General features: G+C 48.5%; 1 protein-coding gene and 1 pseudogene across 2 annotated transcripts; one reads left to right on the top strand and one right to left on the bottom strand.

The window, feature by feature from the left end:
- Window positions 1–2,334: 2,334 nt before the first annotated feature.
- Window positions 2,335–5,392, top strand: LOC308052465 (olfactory receptor 6E1-like; annotated as a pseudogene). The gene is made up of 3 exons: window positions 2,335–3,362; window positions 4,870–5,032; window positions 5,251–5,392. The product of its transcript is annotated as an olfactory receptor 6E1-like (transcript).
- Window positions 5,393–12,371: 6,979 nt separating this feature from the next.
- On the bottom strand, window positions 12,372–13,310 carry LOC308052464 (olfactory receptor 14A16-like; the record flags this gene model as incomplete). Its single annotated transcript, XM_080364542.1, has 1 exon — window positions 12,372–13,310. The coding sequence occupies one exon, from the start codon at window positions 13,308–13,310 to the stop codon at window positions 12,372–12,374; it is 939 nt and encodes a 312-aa protein (XP_080220668.1).
- Window positions 13,311–18,565: the final 5,255 nt, after the last annotated feature.

The following is an 18,565-nucleotide window of genomic DNA, read 5'->3' as shown; positions in this document are numbered from 1 at the left end:
GGTGGGGTGGCTGCCTCCCTATCCTGCCAGAGGATGCAGCTCTGCAACCCCTGTCCCTTTTTTAAAGGGATGCCTGGACGGGGCCCTTTGTAACATCACCAGTGACATCACAATGCCCCACTTGGGCAGTTGCACATTTCCCTGAGATCCAGAGCCTTCAATAGGGCAGTCGATGGCTCCTTAGCACCTTTTGTGCCCCACTGTGCCTGTCCCCATGTACACACCAGGGTGGTACCAAGGCGCTGACAGTCACATCCTCCCCTACCCAGGCAGGGTGACTTCACCTCCACCAGCTTGATACAGGGAATTAACAATTAACTAATTAACACTTAAAGAGCTAACAGAGAGCTAACCCTTAACCCACATCACTATTGCCTAACCTTGCTTAGCTTTGTGTAAATTATTGTATGAGAAACAGGAGTTCGCTCACATATTGCAAAGATAAAAAACCTTGGGTGCATCCTTGGGTGAACTAGATAACAGAAACTTGAGCACAAGACAGGAGATACGCCAGTTCAAACCAGCTCATCAGTCTGAGTCCCAGCCAACTCGTCACACTGGACCAATGGTGACCGTGTACAGAGAAGAGGACCCGGGCTCACGATCACTGTGGAGCTGCAACCATGAGGAGCTGGAGACTATAGAAATGGTCTCCTGGAACTCATTGTAATAAGAACCGCCTTCTTGGGGACAGGTTATGAATATGTATAGGCATTCCTAAAACCTTCATGAATATGTAACACTTTACTGCATTTAACCAAGCTCACAGCTACTGGAAATACACAGGTATTAGGTGAAATTATTCCACATGTGTCCAGTGCCGCAAATACATACCTTCTTTACAATCTCAAGGGTTGTAAGGTCATTTCCGCACCTCACATGGGCCTGCTGGTGGTCTTCCTCTGCCTGCCAGGTGCATCTCCATACTGCTAGTATTTTTAAACTAATTCTCACGAAACTTTTCATAGTTAGTTAGTTAGCTAGTTAGTTTGTTTGTTTGTTGTCCACCATGGACAAGTTTCAGCAAGCTAATTAAACACTGTATCTCTATGTGAATGTTTTTATGCCATCATTTCCCAAAATACATTGCCTACCAATGATTCAAGTTGAGAAACACTTTTCAGAGGTTCTTCTCAATTTGTATTGGCACATTTTGTATCTCTGCTTCTTTCCCTCTGTCTCCTTACATCCTTGCCTGTTCTTTGGAGAGACTCCTTTGCAAGGATATTTGCGACAGTGTCTTCAACTGGATCAATGAGTCTCCCCTTACAACTGTTCTGCTGAGTTCTTATAATGCAGCCAGCCTGTTGTCCTGCACATCCTCTCTGGCATGTGCAAGCAACTGAAGTAATTACTGTTTACTCAATTTTATTCAGTTTTGCAGCAGAAACTGCTACAGGGATCTCTGAAACAGTCAGATTCTTCACCCAGGATGTTAATAACTACCTTTATGCACAGGAAATAGGCACAGGCACAGCAGGATCTATCTGTCTCCAGCACTGTCTGGAACCCCACCTGGAGAAATCCCACACAAGTCAAATCAACATTTGATTTGAAGGTGACTAATTTTTGCTTATTTTGGAGGTGGATGATGTTGAAGGAGGTTGACTGAACTCAGTCACTTGGTTTCAAGTTGATCCATTGTCTCAGACCAGTTTCTCCTGTTGTCTCTGATGATGAGATGGACAAGTCCTTGGACCACCCAGGTGACTAATGACTGAAGAGTTCTGGTTGCACACCCACACAATTTCATTTCACGACCTCAAATCCACCATCTCCTCTCCCCCTTCTCCCCTTGCATTTTGAATCATCCTGGTTTTGGAGCTGTCTGCTCTACTCCTTTCCACGTCTGAAAACAAATGTAAAGATGAAGGGATAAACACCAGTCTTTATTGTATATGTGGACTTTTTTTGTGCTTCTTTCTCCTAGATGTGTAGTTTGATTTAAAAAACATAATAACTCAAGAAATGGCAGATTTGAGACTTGAATAGTGAGTTTCACCTACTTCACAACAGATGCCTGTGAGAATTTGTTTTCTCAAGGCTCCCTGCATAATCAATGGAGACGGGAGAAAACTCTCAAGGCTGGGTCCTCCCAACGTATAGCTGGCATGCAAAAGAGAAGTTACAAATCTCTTCCAGTCTGCGTGAAACTGGAATTTGCCAGGAATGGGGTAAAATAGCTAACAGACTTTAAAATCCTCTGTCATGAAGGAAGAATTCTTTATGCATGTTTGAAAAAGGTAGAAAGAAGACAACAAATTTCCTGAGAACTCCAACTGAAATATGATACAGAAAAATCGGGGTATGAGAAATGCTTGAAGTACTCTACCCATGTACTATAGGAAGACTGCAAGAAAGGAAAGAAGCAGAGAAGGTTTTGTAGAGCCTTTCACCCAGACTGTGAAATTATCACACTTGCTTTTTGCCATGTTCCTGTCTCAGCATAACGAACCGAAATTCAACCTGGGACCAGAAAATGAAACTGCAGTTACTGGGTTCATCCTACAGACTTGATCAAAGACTACAGCTTGTACTCTCCCTGGTCTTTCTACTCATATATCTGACAACAGTGGAACTCTACCATCATTTTCCTCATGTATGCAGATCACTGCCTTCAAACCCCCATCTACTTTTGCATTGGCAATCTGGCCTTCCTGGAAATCTGGTTTACATCCTCCACAAGCATCAAGTTGGTTGTGATCCTGGGTTCTGGTAGGAGAACAGTCTCACTAAGCAGCTGCTTTGCCCAATCCTATTTCTGCTTTGCCCTGGGCTGTACAGAGTTGTTCTACTTTTTGTTATGACCTTTGACCGCTATGTTGCCATCTGCCAACCTTTGTGTTGTGCTGCCATCATGAAGCCTCAGCTCTGCATCCACCTGGTTGTTGCTCCTTGGGTCACACGCTTCACACTCTTGCCTTACCACCTGGTCATCCTCTCCCAGCTGACTTTCTGTGACTCTAATGAGATCCATTGCTTTTTCTCCCCCTTATTCAAACTGTCCTGCTCTGACACCAGCCTGCTTTGGAAAGCAGACTCTGTTTTCTTATCATTTGTCATTCTGGGTTCCTTGTGTTTAACTCTGGCATTTTACATGTGCATCCTTTTCTGTATTCTACATCTTCCAGCTGCCTCTGGTAAGCAAAAAGCTTATTCTACATGTTCTTCCCACCTCACCACCTTGACAATTGAATAAGGGAGCTGCATTGCTTTCTACCTGGGTCCTTCAGTAGATGTTTCCTTGTAGAACAGCAGAATTGTAGCGTTACTGAACACCATCTTGCACCCATTCTTAAATCCATTCATCTACAGTCTTAGAAACAAGACTGTGATACTGGCCCCGAATGCAGCCGTTGCCCGTACAACAACACAGCTTTTCATGAGACATTTCTGGACAGCAATTCCAGTGATCTGCTATCATATGTTAAATAATACCAATGCATATGTATGTAACCTCCAGACAGAGATACCTCAGGAGATTTATAGAATCATAGAATCCTTTCAGTTGGAAGAGACCCTCGGGATCATCAAGTCCAACGATAACCCAACTCTAGTGCTAAACCATGTCCCTAAGAACCTCGCCTAAACACCTTTTAAACATCTTCAGGGATGGTGACTCCCCCACTGCCATGGGCAGCCTGTTCCAATGCCTGACAACCCTTCCCAGGAAGAATTTTTTCCTAATATCCAATCAGAACTTCCCCTGGTGCAACTTGAAGTCTTTTCCTCTTGTCCTTTCTCGTTGGATTGTGTTAAGTGATAAAAAGCTCCTCTGCACACACAAAGAAGGCACTAACAATGGCAGGAGGAGTAAGTCAGTTAATATTCTGACCCGACTGCTCCCAGCACCATCACTGGGGAGCCACCAGCTCATCGCGAGCCCATCTCCAAAACCAAGAAGAGCACAAAGGCTCATTGGCAAGTGGGAACCCTAATTACAGGCTCTGAAGAATGAACATCTTGTCTCAAGGCTACCCTGGGAGAGCCATCAGCCTCATTGTCCAGGTGTGAAGCCCATCAAGAGGAGTCACTGAGAGCAGCTCTCTGGATCACCACTTAGATTAACGAGATTGTTGCCCAGGGCTGCAGGTCACATTAGGGGTGCAGGGGAAGAGCACTTTTGGATTACACAGGACTTACCATAGGAAGTTTGGGGAAGGACCCCAACCAGTGCCGTCTGTCCTGTCTTCTCATTAAACTTAATTTCTAAGTCTTTGCTATGTGAGCAGATTTCTTCTCTGCGTGAACGTGTGAGTGTAGCAACCAGAGCGAGACCAGAGGGTCAGGCAGCCTGTATGACATTGGTGCCAGCAACTGAGAGACTAGAGTCACTGGACATAAGGGTGTGTGTGCACGTGTGTGACTGGGGTTGTCTGTACCAGTATCTGGAATGGGGCTGCAGCCCCAATGGGGCGCTCGTGTGTCCTGGTGTCTGCAACTGGCAAGGCTGGTGTCCTGGGGAGGTGTCACAGTCCAGTTGGTGATGGACTCATGATGGTTCGTTTACCTTGATCTTGAAGTGCAAAATTAAGGCAACCAAAATGCCAAGGGGTTATAATTCAAACAAACAGTGTTACTTTATTATTTTGCTTGTAAAGCAGCACGTGATAGAGCAAGTGGAGAAAAAGGCAGGAAAAAGAAAAAGGGGGAAAAAGAATTGGCTACCACCAAACAAGTCTCCCTCTGGTCCCAGGTCCTGTAAGAAGAGTCCTGCCAGTCCTCTGTTGAGATCTGGGATCCTTTGGTGGGGGGAATCTCAGTGATGTCCAGTCAGGAATCATCTTTTATGCTTCTTCACCCCCCCTCACTGTCATGGATTGAGGCCAATCTCTGCCTTTGTTTTGTAATCCAGGCTTAACTGCGCAGGCCTGAAGAGTCCCCGCTTTGCTTGTCAGAACCCATCTGTGCCTGCATCACCCTGCATTCAGGGGTCTCTTACTGGTCCACTGGGTGGCCTCAAGACCTTCTACATGTCTCTGCGCATGCTCTTCTTCATTGGCCTTTGTAACAGGGAGGAGGTGGGGGCAAGGTTGGCTGATGCAGCAGGCGAAATCCACCTTCTGGACAGCAGCTATTGCCCCAGGTTGGAGAGACCTGTTTAACACAATTATTTTCCTCAGGCCTCTCTCCAAGTCCTTGTACAATTCTCTCTGTCAGGGCATCTGTTCTTGAAGTCCCTGATGTTGATGTTCACACAAATACTGTTCTTCGGACCGACTCTTACACTGTGATTCTGAATTGTGCCAGAGCAATCAGAGAGGTTCTTAGGTCCTTGGAAAGGGCAGTTGTCAAACCTGTCTTCAAGATGGACATGAACAAGAACTGTGAGAATTCCGAGCAGGTCAGCCTGTGTTCTTCCATGGGAAGGGGATGGGACAAGTCTTCATGAAGCCATGTCTAGGCACTGGGAAAACAAGAAAGGGATTACTGAACCCAAATGGGCAGGGAAAGAAAAGCATGTTGTGCACATGGAATTTTGCAAGGTGTCAGACATGGTTTCCTGTGATGTCCTTATAATGTGATTGGTTCTCTCTGGGCTAAAGAAGTGGATGCTGGGTGGGAAGTTGGCTGGATGATGAAGCCCAAATGTCACCAGTGGTACAAAGTGCCCCATAGAGCCAGTTACCAGTGGAATCCCTCACCGACCAGCACCTGGACCGACACTGTTGAATGTCTTTATTCTCCCCCTGAATGATGTGACAGAGTGAACCTTCAGCTCCTTTGTGGATGGTGCAAAGCTGGGCAGAGGTCTTGGTCAACCTCACCTGGTTCACCCTGCCCTGAGCAGGACAGTGAGACAAGATGATGTTCAAACCTGAGTTACTCTGTGATTCAAGGAATCTTTCCCCTGGAAAGGTTTTGGAAGAAGGAATAGGTGGAGGAACAAGAAAAGAAAAAAAAAAAAATACAGGCAGACAAGGAGACCTAAAAGGTGCCAACATAAACAGAGCAGTTCCTGTGAAGAATGTTTCTCTACTCAAATTGTTAGCAGGAAATCTATAATCAGCTCCCCAAACTCCTTGTTTCACTCACTGGCCCCCTGGGATTTACATCCCATTTCTTTATATCAGATTCTGCACTGAAGTTTGCACCTGATTGTTACAGCTTCTTTGCAGGAATTGCTTCATGTTTCCTTAGAGAACTGGATGTAAACAGGCACTGGGGGAATTTATAATTAGAGGAAACAAAAAAAGGAGAAAAAAAAAAAAACACAAAAGAACTTAATGATGTTTATCCATTCTATGGTTAAATTAAGTAGTTTCCAGCAAGGTCCATTGCCATAATTGAAGAGTTGCCTATAGGGAGTATGAGAGCAACTGCTGAAAGACTTTACCTGCTTGAAGCTCAAAGCAGGGAGAGAGCTGAGAGGCACTGAATGAGCAATGGAAAGTGCAAATGTCCAGACAGGCTTCTGGAGAGATGAGTTCAGACATGGTGAGCTGAATAAGGACAGGTGGAAACACCTGGATGTTCAGGGGATTTAAATACACATCGTGATAGACAGAATTCTGGCAATGCAAGCACAAGGAAAGGTCAATGTTTCTTCTCCCACAGTACACACACATTCCAAAAATTTATTTTGGCAGAATAGAAATTCCACAGACATTTTATTGGAAATACTGAATTATTTCATCTGATTAAAAAAGTGTGGGTTTTTTTGTTCTTCTTGTTGTTGTTGCTTTGGTTTGGTTTCATTTGGTTTGGTTTTCAGTTTTGAGGGGAATTCTCAGGCTTTCGGGCGGAGCTCCATGGTCTCACTATAAGCACCTAGTGCAAACCTCGAGAGGTCCCTGGGTACCTAAGGTGTTTGCCTGGAACTGGCAGGTATCAGACAAGACTGATAAAGACATGTCACTTCCATCATTTATATCTAGTGTTCAAGACTTTTGTGCTTAATTAGAAAAGTTTCAGGACTGTAGGTAAAGAGGTAGGTATGTAAAGAGCACTTAGAAGAAGTGACAGAAGACTTATGCAGTGTGTATCACAGAATCATAGAATCGTTTCAGGTGAAAGAGACCCTCGGGATCATCGAGTCGAACCATAACCTGACTCGAGCACTAAACCATCTCCCTTAAAAACCTCATCTAAACTCCTTTTAAACTCCTGCAGGGATGGCGACTCCACCATTTCCCTGGGCAACCTGTCCGTATGCCTGACAACCCTTTCCAGGAAGAATTTTTTCCTAATATCCAATCTTAACCTTCCCTGGTGCAACTTGAGGCCTTTTCCTCTTGTCCTATCACTTCCTACTTGGGAGAAGAGACCAACACCCTCCATGTTCCAGCCTCCTTTCAGGCAGTTGTAGACAGCAATAAGGTCTCCCCTCAGCCTTCTGTTCTCCAGGCTGAACAGCCCCAGCTCCTTCAACCACTCCTCGTCACACTTCTGATCCAGCCCCTCACCAGCTCCGTTCCCTCCTCTGCACTCTCTCTAGCATCTCAATGTCCTTCTTATGATGAGGGATCTGAAATTGAACACCAGATTCAAGGTGCAGCCACACCAGTTCCAAGTACAGTGACACAATCACTTCTCTAGTCCCACTGGCCACATTATTCCTGATACAAGCCAGAATACTATTGGTGGCCTTTTTGACCACCTGGGCACACACTGGCTCCTGTTCAGCTGCTGTCAATCAACAGCCCCATATCCTTCTCCACCAGAAAATTTTCCAGCCACTCTTTCCTGAGCCTGTAGTGCTGCCTGGGGTTGCTATGACACAAGTGCAGGACCTGCCACTTGTTCTGGTTAAAAGTCAGACAACTGGCCTCAGCCCAATGATCCAGCTGGTCCAGATCCCTCTGCATGGCCTTCACACCCTCCAGCAGATCAACACTCTCACCCAACTTGGTGTCATCTGCAAACTTACTAAGAGTGCACTCGATCACCTCATCCAGATCATTGATAAAGAGATTTAACAGAACTGGCCCCAATACTGAGCCCTGGGGACACCACTCATGACCGGCTGCCAACTGGATTTGGCTCCGTTCACCACAACTCTTTGGGCCCAGCCCTTCAGCCAATTCTCTATCCATCGCAGATACACCATCCATGCCATGAGCTGCAGCTTCTCCAGGAGATGCTGTGGGATACGGTGTCAAAGGCTTTATCGAAGTCTTAAGTACACAACATCCACAGCCGTTCCCTCATCTACTAGGGGCGTCACCTTGCCATAGAAGAAGATCAGGTTGGTCAGACGGCACCTGTCTTTCATAAACCCATGTTGACTGGGCCCAATCACATAGTTCTCTTGTCAGTGCAATGTGATGTTACTCAAGATCATCTGCTCCATGACGTTGCCCAGCACAGAAGTTAGACTGACCGTAGTTCCCCAGATCCTCCTTCTGGCCATTCCTGTAGATGGGCATCACATTTGCCAGGTGCAGAAAAGCTGTAAGAACCAGGCGTAAACTTCAGTGGGGAATATGATGTAAAGAAAAGTGATGTAACTCCCAGGGGGAGTTTGCTTGGTTTGCTTTCTGAAGCAGAAAGGAGAAGCCCTGACCTCCAGGCAATGGGAAGGGGGATCCTGTCCCTCACACACAGCTCAGGGCTCTTCCTGGGACTGTGGGAAGTGGGTGTGCAAGGCTGAGGGAAGGACAACACTGGTACAACAACTTCCAACTTCCCTGTGTGGGGCTGCAAGGAGGCAACGAGGCCCCAGTGCCATGAGGACAACATGTCTTCCTATAGGCCTCAGTGGCAGAGACAACTGTCATGGCCAAGGGGACAGACACCTGTGCTCTGTTCGTCCCTTCCAACCTTATAGCGCCCTTTGCCATCTCCATCACAGGCTGTTCTACACGGTCCTATCCCTGCCCCTCTTTCCCTGCAGGCTGCAGACACCCATCTCGCTTCCCCACCTGCTCTCACACCACCATTTCTGCACCTTCACTGCTGTGTCTGCACCCTCACTGGCTGTTCTTTGGAACACAAACCATGGGCTGATCCGGCTCCCCCTGGGTGACCTCTTGCCCCATAGCACTGCCCTTCCAGTGACATTTCTTCCTCCTGATATCCAGTCCTCACCTTCCAAACTGTACTTTCTGACATTTTTTTGTTTTTCCTGCTTCTTCCTTCTACCAAGGGAAGCTCAGCCACCTCAGAAACTTCTCTTCATGCAGGGAATCCCACTGTCAGGCTTCTTGTGTTTTTTTACCTGACTGGAAAGAGGTCACCTCACCATGATCTTCTAAATCCCATGACTGCTGCTGGCCTTTCAGCTTCTCTGACAGACACGACCATGTCCCTGCTGCTGTCCTGTCATGTACTCAGGTGGAATGGACACGACAACCCGTCTCCAAGGCCTTTTCCTGTATATGGCCTGTGGACACGTTGGCAGAGATTCTTTCCCAGTCATGTCCCTGCTGCTGTCCCATCACCTCCAGAGACAGAACTGACCTCACTGTCCCCTTCACAGCCACACGCTTCTGACTGGATTATCAGCGTCTGAGACACAACTGACCTCATAACACCACACCCATCCATCGTCCTCCTTAGCACCCAGGACCTGATCAACACTGAAACATGTTCTACATCATCCTACACCTGCCCCTCTTTCTTGGAGGCTGTAGACATCCATCTCACTTCCTTGCCTTGTTCAAATATCTCAAATATACTTCCTACTAACAATGAGAGTGCAAAGCACTCCTCACTAGAACTGCTGTATTAATGTTAACAGCTTCTATATCTCCTCTTCTGCCTTTTTTTTTGTTCACTATTCTTCTACCTATTCTCTCTCCAGAAACCTCTACAAGGCAAATCACAGAATACCTCAGGTTTACAGAGTGCCCTTGTCTCACTCATCTCACTCTCCTGCTCAGGGCAGGGTGAACCAGGGGAGGTTGCTCAAGGCCTCCTCCCAGGTTTGCATCATCCTCAAAGGCACTGAAAGTGCTCTCTGTGACATCTTAGAAGGGGAGAACAAAGATGTTCAACAGTGTTGTCCAAGTGCTGGTCACTGAGAGATGACACCAGTAACTGGCTGCACGGAGGACTTTGTACCGCTGATGATATTTGCACTTAATGGTTCAGCCAGCTTCCCACCCAGCATCTGCTTCTTGAGCCCAATCAGCACCACTCTAGCCAGAAGGAGACCATGTCTGGGGCCTTGCAAATGCCCTTACACAAACATGTCTTTCTTTCCCCTGTCCGTTTTGGGTTCAGCAATCACTTCCTTGTCCTTCACATTAATGGTAATGGCTGCAGGAGGACGTGTCCCATCCCCTTCCCTGGACGGGAGGTAGGGTGGCAAGCCTGTAATTCTCCCAGTTCCTGTCTGTCCTCTTCTTGAAGATGGGTTTGAGGTCTCTGTTTCCTAAGGACTGCAGAACCATTCTGGTTTCTATGGCACTTTTGAGAGCACAATCTGGAATCACGGACAAGGGTGATGTAGCAGACTGGAGCACTTACAATGAGCCTGTCCCAAGGCAGCTGAGATGAATCTCACTGATCCAGTGAGGTTTATTCCTGGTGTCACACACAGAAATATCAGGGTTCCGTTAGGTGTCCACATCTGAGCTGTCCTCATGGACTCCTTATGCACTCAGGGCTGTTCAGAAACAGTAAGTCCCTGTTACTCACAGAGGCAGGAGTCACAGTATCCCTCTGGCCTCCTGTTGCCACTCCCAAAGGACAGGAGACACCTCAGCTCTGTGATGTGTCACTCTGCTCTGCACTCATCTGAGATCACAGAATCACAGAATATTAGGGATTGGAAGGGACCTGGAAAGCTCATCCAGCCCAATTCCCCCGCTGGAGCAGGAACACCCAGATGAGGTTACACAGGAAGGTGTCCAGGCGGGTTGGAATGTCTGCAGAGAAGGAGACTCCACAACCTCCCGGGGCAGCCTGATCCAGTGTGCTGTTACCCTCACTGAGAAGAAGTTTCTTCTCAAATTTAAGTGGAACCTCCTGTGTTCCAGTTTGAACCCATTACCCCTTGTCCTATCATTGGTTGTCACCGAGAAGACACTCACCCTTTATATATTTGTCAACATCAATAAGGTCACCCCTCAGTCTCCTCTTCTCCAAACTAAAGAACCCCAGCTCCCTCAGCCTTTCCTCACATGGGAGATGCTCCACTCCCTTCATCATCTTCGTGGCTGTGCTGGACTCTGTCCAGCAGTTCCCTGTCCTGCTGGAACTGAGGGGCCACAACTGGACACAAGATTCCAGGTGTGGTCTCCCCAGGGCAGAACAGAGGGGCAGGAGAACCTCTCTGACCTAATGACCACCCCCTTCTAACCCAGCCCAGGTACCATTGGCTTCCTGGCCACAAGGGCCCAGTGCTGGCTCATGGTCATTCTGCTGTCCCCAGGACCCCCAGGTCCCTTTCCCCTACACTGCTCTCTAATAGGTCATTCCCCAACTTACACTGGAAAATGGCGTTGTACCTACTCAGATGCAAGACTCTACATTTGCCCTTGTTATATTTCTTTAAATTTTTCCCTGCCCAGCTCTCCAGCCTGTCCAGGTCTCTGGATAGCAGCACAGCTTCCAATGTCAGCCACTCCTCCCAGCTTGGTGTCATCAGCAGACTTGCTGACAGTCACTCTATTCCCTCATCCAAATCATTGATTAATATATTGAATAATACCGGCCCCAGTACTGACCCCTGAGGCACTCCACTAGATAAAGGCCTCAACTGGACTCTGCCCCATTGACCACGACTCTCTGGCTTCTTCCCTTCAGCCAGTTCACAGTCCACCTCACTACCCAGTCATCCAGACCACCCGCCCTCAGCTTAGCCATGAGGATGCTGTGGGAGACTGTGTCAAATGCTTTACTGAAGTCAAGGTAGACCACATCCACTGCTCTGCCATCATCTATCCACCTCGTTATGTCCTCATAAATGGTGATGAGGTTGGTCAAGCACAACTTCCCTTTGGTGAAACCGTGTTGACTGCCCCTAATGACCGTCTTATCCTTGATATGCCTTGAGATGGCACCAAGGGTAAGTTGTTCCATCACTTTCCCAGGGATGTAGGTGAGGGATCAGAAGGAGAGTGTGGGAGTGGAATGAGAACAGCTCTGGAAGATGAAGCTCTGCTTCTCCCTGGCAGTGCTGCCATGCTGGACTCTTTTCCCCTCCTCCCATGCACACAGGAACTGTCCCTGCAGCTCCAAACAGGCCTTGATGAAGGGATCTCAGGAAAAAATAGATGCTGCAAGGCCTTTTAATTTGTTTAAACACACATAGAGAACAGCTCCTCATTTACACAGCTCCTCAGAAAGCAGAGACGACAGTGAATTTGAAAGGGGATGACAATATTATCACATGTGAAAAACCACAAGTAGCAACAAAAAATACAGAAGACAGGCTGGGCCTGCAACAATTTACATTATAACTGTAATGCAGAAGATGATGGTCAGATTATTGCTTTAGAAAATAATCCAGTCATCAGTTTCCTCAAGACATCCTTGAGCTCCTGGTTTCTCATGCTGTAGATGAGAGGGTTCACAACTGGAGGCACCACCGAGTACAGAACGGACATCAGCAGGTCCAGGGATGGGGAGGAGATGGAGCGGGGCTTCAGGTGGGCAAACATGCCAGTGCAAATAAACAGGGAGACCACAGCCAGGTGAGGGAGGCAGGTGGAAAAGGCTTTGTGCTGTCCCTGCTCAGAGGGGATCCTCAGTACGGCCCTGAAGATTTGCACATAGGACAGCACAATGAACACAAAACACCCAAATCCTAAACAGACACTAACCACAATAAGCCCAGCTTCCCTGAAGTAGGAGTGTGAGCAAGAGAGCTTGAGGATCTGGGGGATTTCACAGAAGAACTGGCCCAGGGCATTGCCCTTGCACAGTGGCAGTGAAAATGTACTGACCGTGTGCAGCAGAGCAATGAGAAACCCAGTGGCCCAAGCAGCTGCTGCCATGTGGACACAAGCTCTGCTGCCCAGGAGGGTCCCGTAGTGCAGGGGTTTGCAGATGGCAACGTAGCAGTCGTAGGACATGATGGTGAGAAGAAAATACTCTGCTGCAATAAACAAGAGAAAGATAAAGACTTGTACAGCACATGCCAAATATGAGATAGCCCTTGTGTCCCAGAGGGAATTATCCAAGGACTTGGGGAGAATGGTGGAGATTGAGCCCAGGTCGAGGAGGGAGAGGTTGAGTAGGAAGAAGTACATGGGGGTGTGGAGGTGCTGGTCACAGGCTATGGTGATGATGATGAGGCCGTTGCCCAGGAGGGCAGCCAGGTAGATGCCCAGGAAGAGCCAGAAGTGCAAGAGCTGCAGCTCCCGAGTGTCTGTGAATGGCAGGAGGAGGAACTGGATGATGGAGCTGCTGTTGGACATTTGTTGCCAATGAGCCTGGGGCACTGCCAGACAAAGAAAAGACAGTGACAAGTTACGGGACATTTATCTGAGCAAAATCAAAGCCATTTCTCATACACCGTCCCCTAGTCCACCCCCACTGTCCTTTTCCAGACCTTCCTTCAGCTCCACGGCTGAGCCCTGGGTAGTGCTGGCTGGAGGTGCAGTGAGGAGCAGGGCCTGTGCCCGCTGGCTGCCGAGGAGTCAGCCCTGCTCTGCAGCAGGGGGTCATGGGAACGGGGGGCAGGGGACAGACCTGGGGTTCAGTTTTGTCAGATGAAACCATGACATGTCTCACCCTTTCCTAAGGTCTCAGTACCCTGTGTTTGGACCATGACACACACGGCTCATTTCACAAACCCAACAGCATTTCCTCCATCATAGCATCTCAGCACGTCTCCATGGGGAATTCAGATAATGCTAAAGTGCTATAGAATAGTTTTGCATCCTGGAGGGAAGCTCACAGCTTGGAAGGAAACCTCAAGGACATAGTGAAGTGTTCTAATGATGGCATTTGATTAAAGGAGACTCAGCTCATTCCCCAGCCCCACAGACTGCATTGCTCACAGCCCCACAGGTCAGAGCAAAGCTGGGACACGTGTTCCCATGGATACACCTGCAGGAAAGGACCCACAAGATCAGGCTGTGACTCTGCAGCTGAAACTGCAATCCCCAGAGAGCCTGACAGCAAGAACAAGATCCCAACAGCAGTGACCCAGAGCAGTGGAGCAAGAAGGAAAATGCGGTGAGGGTGGGTGTGAGAGAGGCCAGGGCAGAGGCAGCCGGGCACTCAGACAGCGTCCCCCTTCCCCAGCTGTGCAGCCACCTCCCAGACACCAACAGTGCCGGGCAGCTGCTCTCAGCCCCTGTGCTCTGCAGAGGAACTGGAGCTCTGGCTGCACAGGAGCTGCTTCATGCCTTGGAGCCCCCGGCCCTGAGGGCAGAGGCTTTGCTGGGTGGGAGAGGAGGCCAGGGGGCTGCTCACAGGAGGGATCTGACCTGCAGGGAGTCACAGGGACTTTTCTCTGTTCTCCCTCCCATAACAATTCCGGGTTTAGTTTCCTCTCATTTCTGATAATTTCCCAGCTGCCTGGCAGTTCTCCTCCTGGAAGGTGTTTCCCTGTCCATGTCTCTTCCCTGTCAGCACACACAGACCATCCCACCCTCTGTGCCCTCCTCCTGGCCCTACAGATCCTGCCTGTTCACAGAGCACTGCCTGGGGGCATCTTCCTGTTTGCAGGTTGGAAAACAGGACAGGTCGGAGTAAGGCTGATGGGTTCAGCAGATGTGATGCTGCTGCTGTCCATAGGCAAAAGAGTGACTGAAGGGATGTTCCGAGGGTTCTGGCAGATGTACTGATCACTCAGAGTTGCAGTTCAGGAGTGTCAGTGACTTGTTAAAACTTAAGAGCTCTTTTTTACATTTAGCCTTTCCCGCACGCCCCTCCCGCCCCTTCAGTCTTGGAGTACGAAACTGAAAAGACAGACTCGGGAAAGCTCCTTATCTTTGAAGTAATACCTGTATAGATCTTCTCCTTGAAAGCTCCTATTGGAAGTAGTCTGCAGTGAGCTGAAGCTGTGAGCAGCCCTGACCCATGGAGAACCCAGCAGCAGAAGGAGCCTGACCTGCTGGAGGTTGCTTCACCCACCCACATCTTCTCCCCTCAGTGTTGTTGGGATCTCCCCGAGCAGGCTGAGCACTGACCCTGGCAGGCAGCAGAGTCCCTGCCCTGGCACAGCCCTGGGGTGCAGGGACCCTGCTCTGCAGGACAGCCCTGGGCACCCCTGCCTGCACATTTACATTTACGCCCCACAGCCATCCTGGGGAGAATGCAGCATTCATGTCTTGTCACTCTGACAGCGCAGAAGGCAATCCCTGCTCTGCAGCACATCCTCTCCTCTGCATCAGAGAATCTCTGACAGTTGTACTTACATCTCTTGTAGGCTCTGAAAAGTGACAGCTTTCTGAGATTCTGCCATGATTTGCAGATGCAATGCCCTACAGCCATAGGCTTAATATCTGTGAAGTCTTTTCTCACAGTGATCTCTCAGAATCCTCCCACCCCAGGCTGTGTTTCCCTCCCTCTGCCTGTCTCCTGTGCCCTCGGTGCTGCAGGTAGAGCCCTCAGCCCTGCTGCACTTTGCAGAGGAGCTGCTCCTGGGCAGAGCTGTCTCTCTGCAGCGCTGCCGCTGCCATGAGCTCCCTGTGTCCCAGGAGCCCAGCCCAGCTCAGCAGCACAGCAGCAGCCCATGAGGTCCCTTTCTCTGTCCCCTCTGGGCTCACTCCAGGTGGCCCTGGGCCTCCATGGGCACATCCTTTGAAACAACCTGAAGTAATCAGTGATGTTGATTCTCTCTCCTCTGCACAGACACTTCTTGCCAGCATTGTGTTCTTTGTATTAAAAAAAATGAATTGATATGACAATCATATTTTCTTGTCCCATCATTAGACAGGACACCAGGAAGGTTACAGCAAAGGATCTAATTCCTCCAAGCTGGGGGAGGAGTATCTTCAGTTGAATGAATTTAGGCATTTTATTCTCATTTTATACTCCTAGGTGTAGAGAGACATTCATCAATCTTTTGGCCATGTCATGTCTGTGCTCTGAGGCAAAGCCTTTGCACACATGGGGTCTTGGACACTTGGTACCAGGTTTCTTGTGGCAGGTCAGAGCTGGGCTGGTGCCACAGCTGGGGTGGTTCAGCCCAGATGTGAGGCCATGTCCTCAGCCAGGGACCTGACGGGGTGGACTGGAGCTGTCAGTGCTGCAGACAGAGCTGTGATACGGATGGAATGAACTGCCAGGCAGGGTGGCAGCAGTTAGTTCATCTGGTGCTCAATGACAGCAGCCTCCAAGCACAGCAACAGTCCAGATCAGAACTGTCTAGACCTGTAAGGCAATTGAAGGTCCCCATAATGAGCTGTTACTACTTCAGGAACAGTTGAAGGAGAAACAAAGACACCACATGGCCACTGCTGAATTTAGTAAGGGAAAGTAGTGAGAATTTCTTTGCCCTCTTTTCCTCCATCTTCACCAGCAAGTTCTCCCAGGCCTCTGTGACATGAGACGGGAATCTGGAGGAGAACAACCAGCAGTGGATGGGGATCAAGTCAGGGGTCACTGGAACTAACACAATCCTTTCCAGTCTATGGGACAGCAGGGGCAGCACCCCAGGAGCTGACACAGCAGGACGATGTCACAGTGAGGCCACTCTCCACCATCTTGGAAAGCTCATGGAGACTGGGGGGACTCCCTGACCTACTGGCAGCTCTCACACAGTGTGTGCACTTTTCAAAAATGGCCAATGGGTGAGCAGGGGAACTAAGGGCTGTGCCCCAGAACATGTCCACTAGAACCCCATTTCTGGGTGTCTGGAAGAGAGGGTGACGGGGTTTACCCAGGGTATGTTGTGTCTGTCCATTCTCTTTGCTTTCTGCGAGGAAAGGACAGGGTTCCTGGACGTGGGCAGAGCAGTGGTGGTCTGTTACCTGGAAGTCAGCAAGGCATTCAGCATCATCCCCCACAATATTCTTGTATGCAAGGAAAGATATCACAGTCTTTGTCAGTAGATGGGTAAACACCAGTTTGGATGGTTGGGCTTGGAAAGGTTCTATAGAAAGGGAGAAACTTTCCCATCATGAGGACAGTCAAGCACTGGAAGCTGTTTCCCAGGAGTGCGCATTCACTCTACCCCAGAATACATCCAAAATATGTTTTGATAAAGCCTTGAGTAATCTGGTCTGACCCTGCTTTGAGAAGGAGGTTGGTCAAGACTCCTTCTGAGGTTCCATTCAGCCTGAATGATGCTGTCCCTTCATCTCCTTCATGTTTTAAATTTAGGAAGAACTCTCAGGTTCTCCCTGACCACAGGAATAATCCACCTGAGGTGCAGGGTTGCTTTACAATTGCCCCCAAACAGCCCTGACCACATCTTGTGCATCCCTTTTCATTTGACCACACCCAGGTTCTGTCCTCATGCCTGCCTTTTTAATTCTTTCAGAGCAGGTTGCTCAACAGGTGTCAGCATCCATGTACAGAGTCTGCACATCAGCCAGGCAGCAAAGCCACCATTACAGAAATGGAGATGAGGCTCTTGACCGGCTCCTTGCACACAGCAATCAGCACGCCTTGTCACCTGAGACTCCCGAGAACACTTGAACTTGAATTGAAAAGCATGTGAGTCCTCCTTGGGTATCCTGGCTTGTCTCCTAACCCATGTGGTGCTTCAGGCTCTGAAGAGAATCAAAACCAACTTTTAGACTGCAGCAGTTTCATTTTACATGTGTCACACAGGGTAGATGAAGGCAGCTCTGAACTCCAGTGTCTGCTGCACAGCTGGGACTTGAGAGACTGGAAATGTAGGTGATGGTGCATGTCAGTGGACACCACATTAACATTCTGGCTTCCTTTGTGCCTTTGCACCCACCCAGCATCTGTTTCTTAGCATTCTTTGGCTAAAAAAGAAACAACTCCCTTATGCTACCTCCCCCTCTCACCAGAAAAAAAGGAGAACAGGTATGGAATAAGGAGGACTTGGGGGCAATTCTGTCTAAGAGTTGTACTTTTTCAATGATAAAATATGTAGTAGAAAGAGAAAAAGCACTGATCTAAGAACTTAATGCAAGAGATCAGCTGCTGAAACATAGCAGCTCTTTGGAGAAGAAAGAATAACTGTTGGGAAAGAAATTCAAAAGCTTTAGTTCACCATCATCATTGAGAATAAGGAGTTCCCTGTGACTGTTATTAGTGATAGTGCCACTATTGAAAAACATCCTTGAGACCGCCTCTGTTGTCCCTCAGCTCCAAAGCTCAGCCTGCTCAGATTTTGGAAGGTAGACTTCAAACCTCTGCCACCCAAATCTCTACAACTGTCTGTCATTGCAGGTCTTTTACCCCAGGAAGGGGAAAACTCCCAATGCAGGCACCAAATCAGTGCCCAACCTTCCTGGAAAGCCAAGACCATTGTGCCACACAACAGCCACCCTTGAGGGAAGGTGGAAGTGATGGGAATTGAAATGTTTTTGACCGAAATAATAGAATTTGAGAATAATTTAAGTTGGAAAAGACCCTGAAGATCATTGAATCCAACTGTAAATCTAACACTGTCAAGCCCAACACTAAACCATATACCAAAGCACCGCATCTGCACATGTTTTAAACACCTCCAGGGATGGAAGCTCCAGTCCTGAGCTGTCAGGACAACATTGGCTGCAGGCTGGTTGGCAGAGTTTCTCAC

Source organism: Nesoenas mayeri (genome assembly GCF_963082525.1).
Source record: "Nesoenas mayeri genome assembly, contig: SCAFFOLD_43, whole genome shotgun sequence".
NCBI classification, from domain to species: Eukaryota; Metazoa; Chordata; class Aves; order Columbiformes; family Columbidae; genus Nesoenas; species Nesoenas mayeri.
Note: the sequence above shows the minus strand (reverse complement) of the source record. Positions and strands in the feature narration are given on the sequence as shown.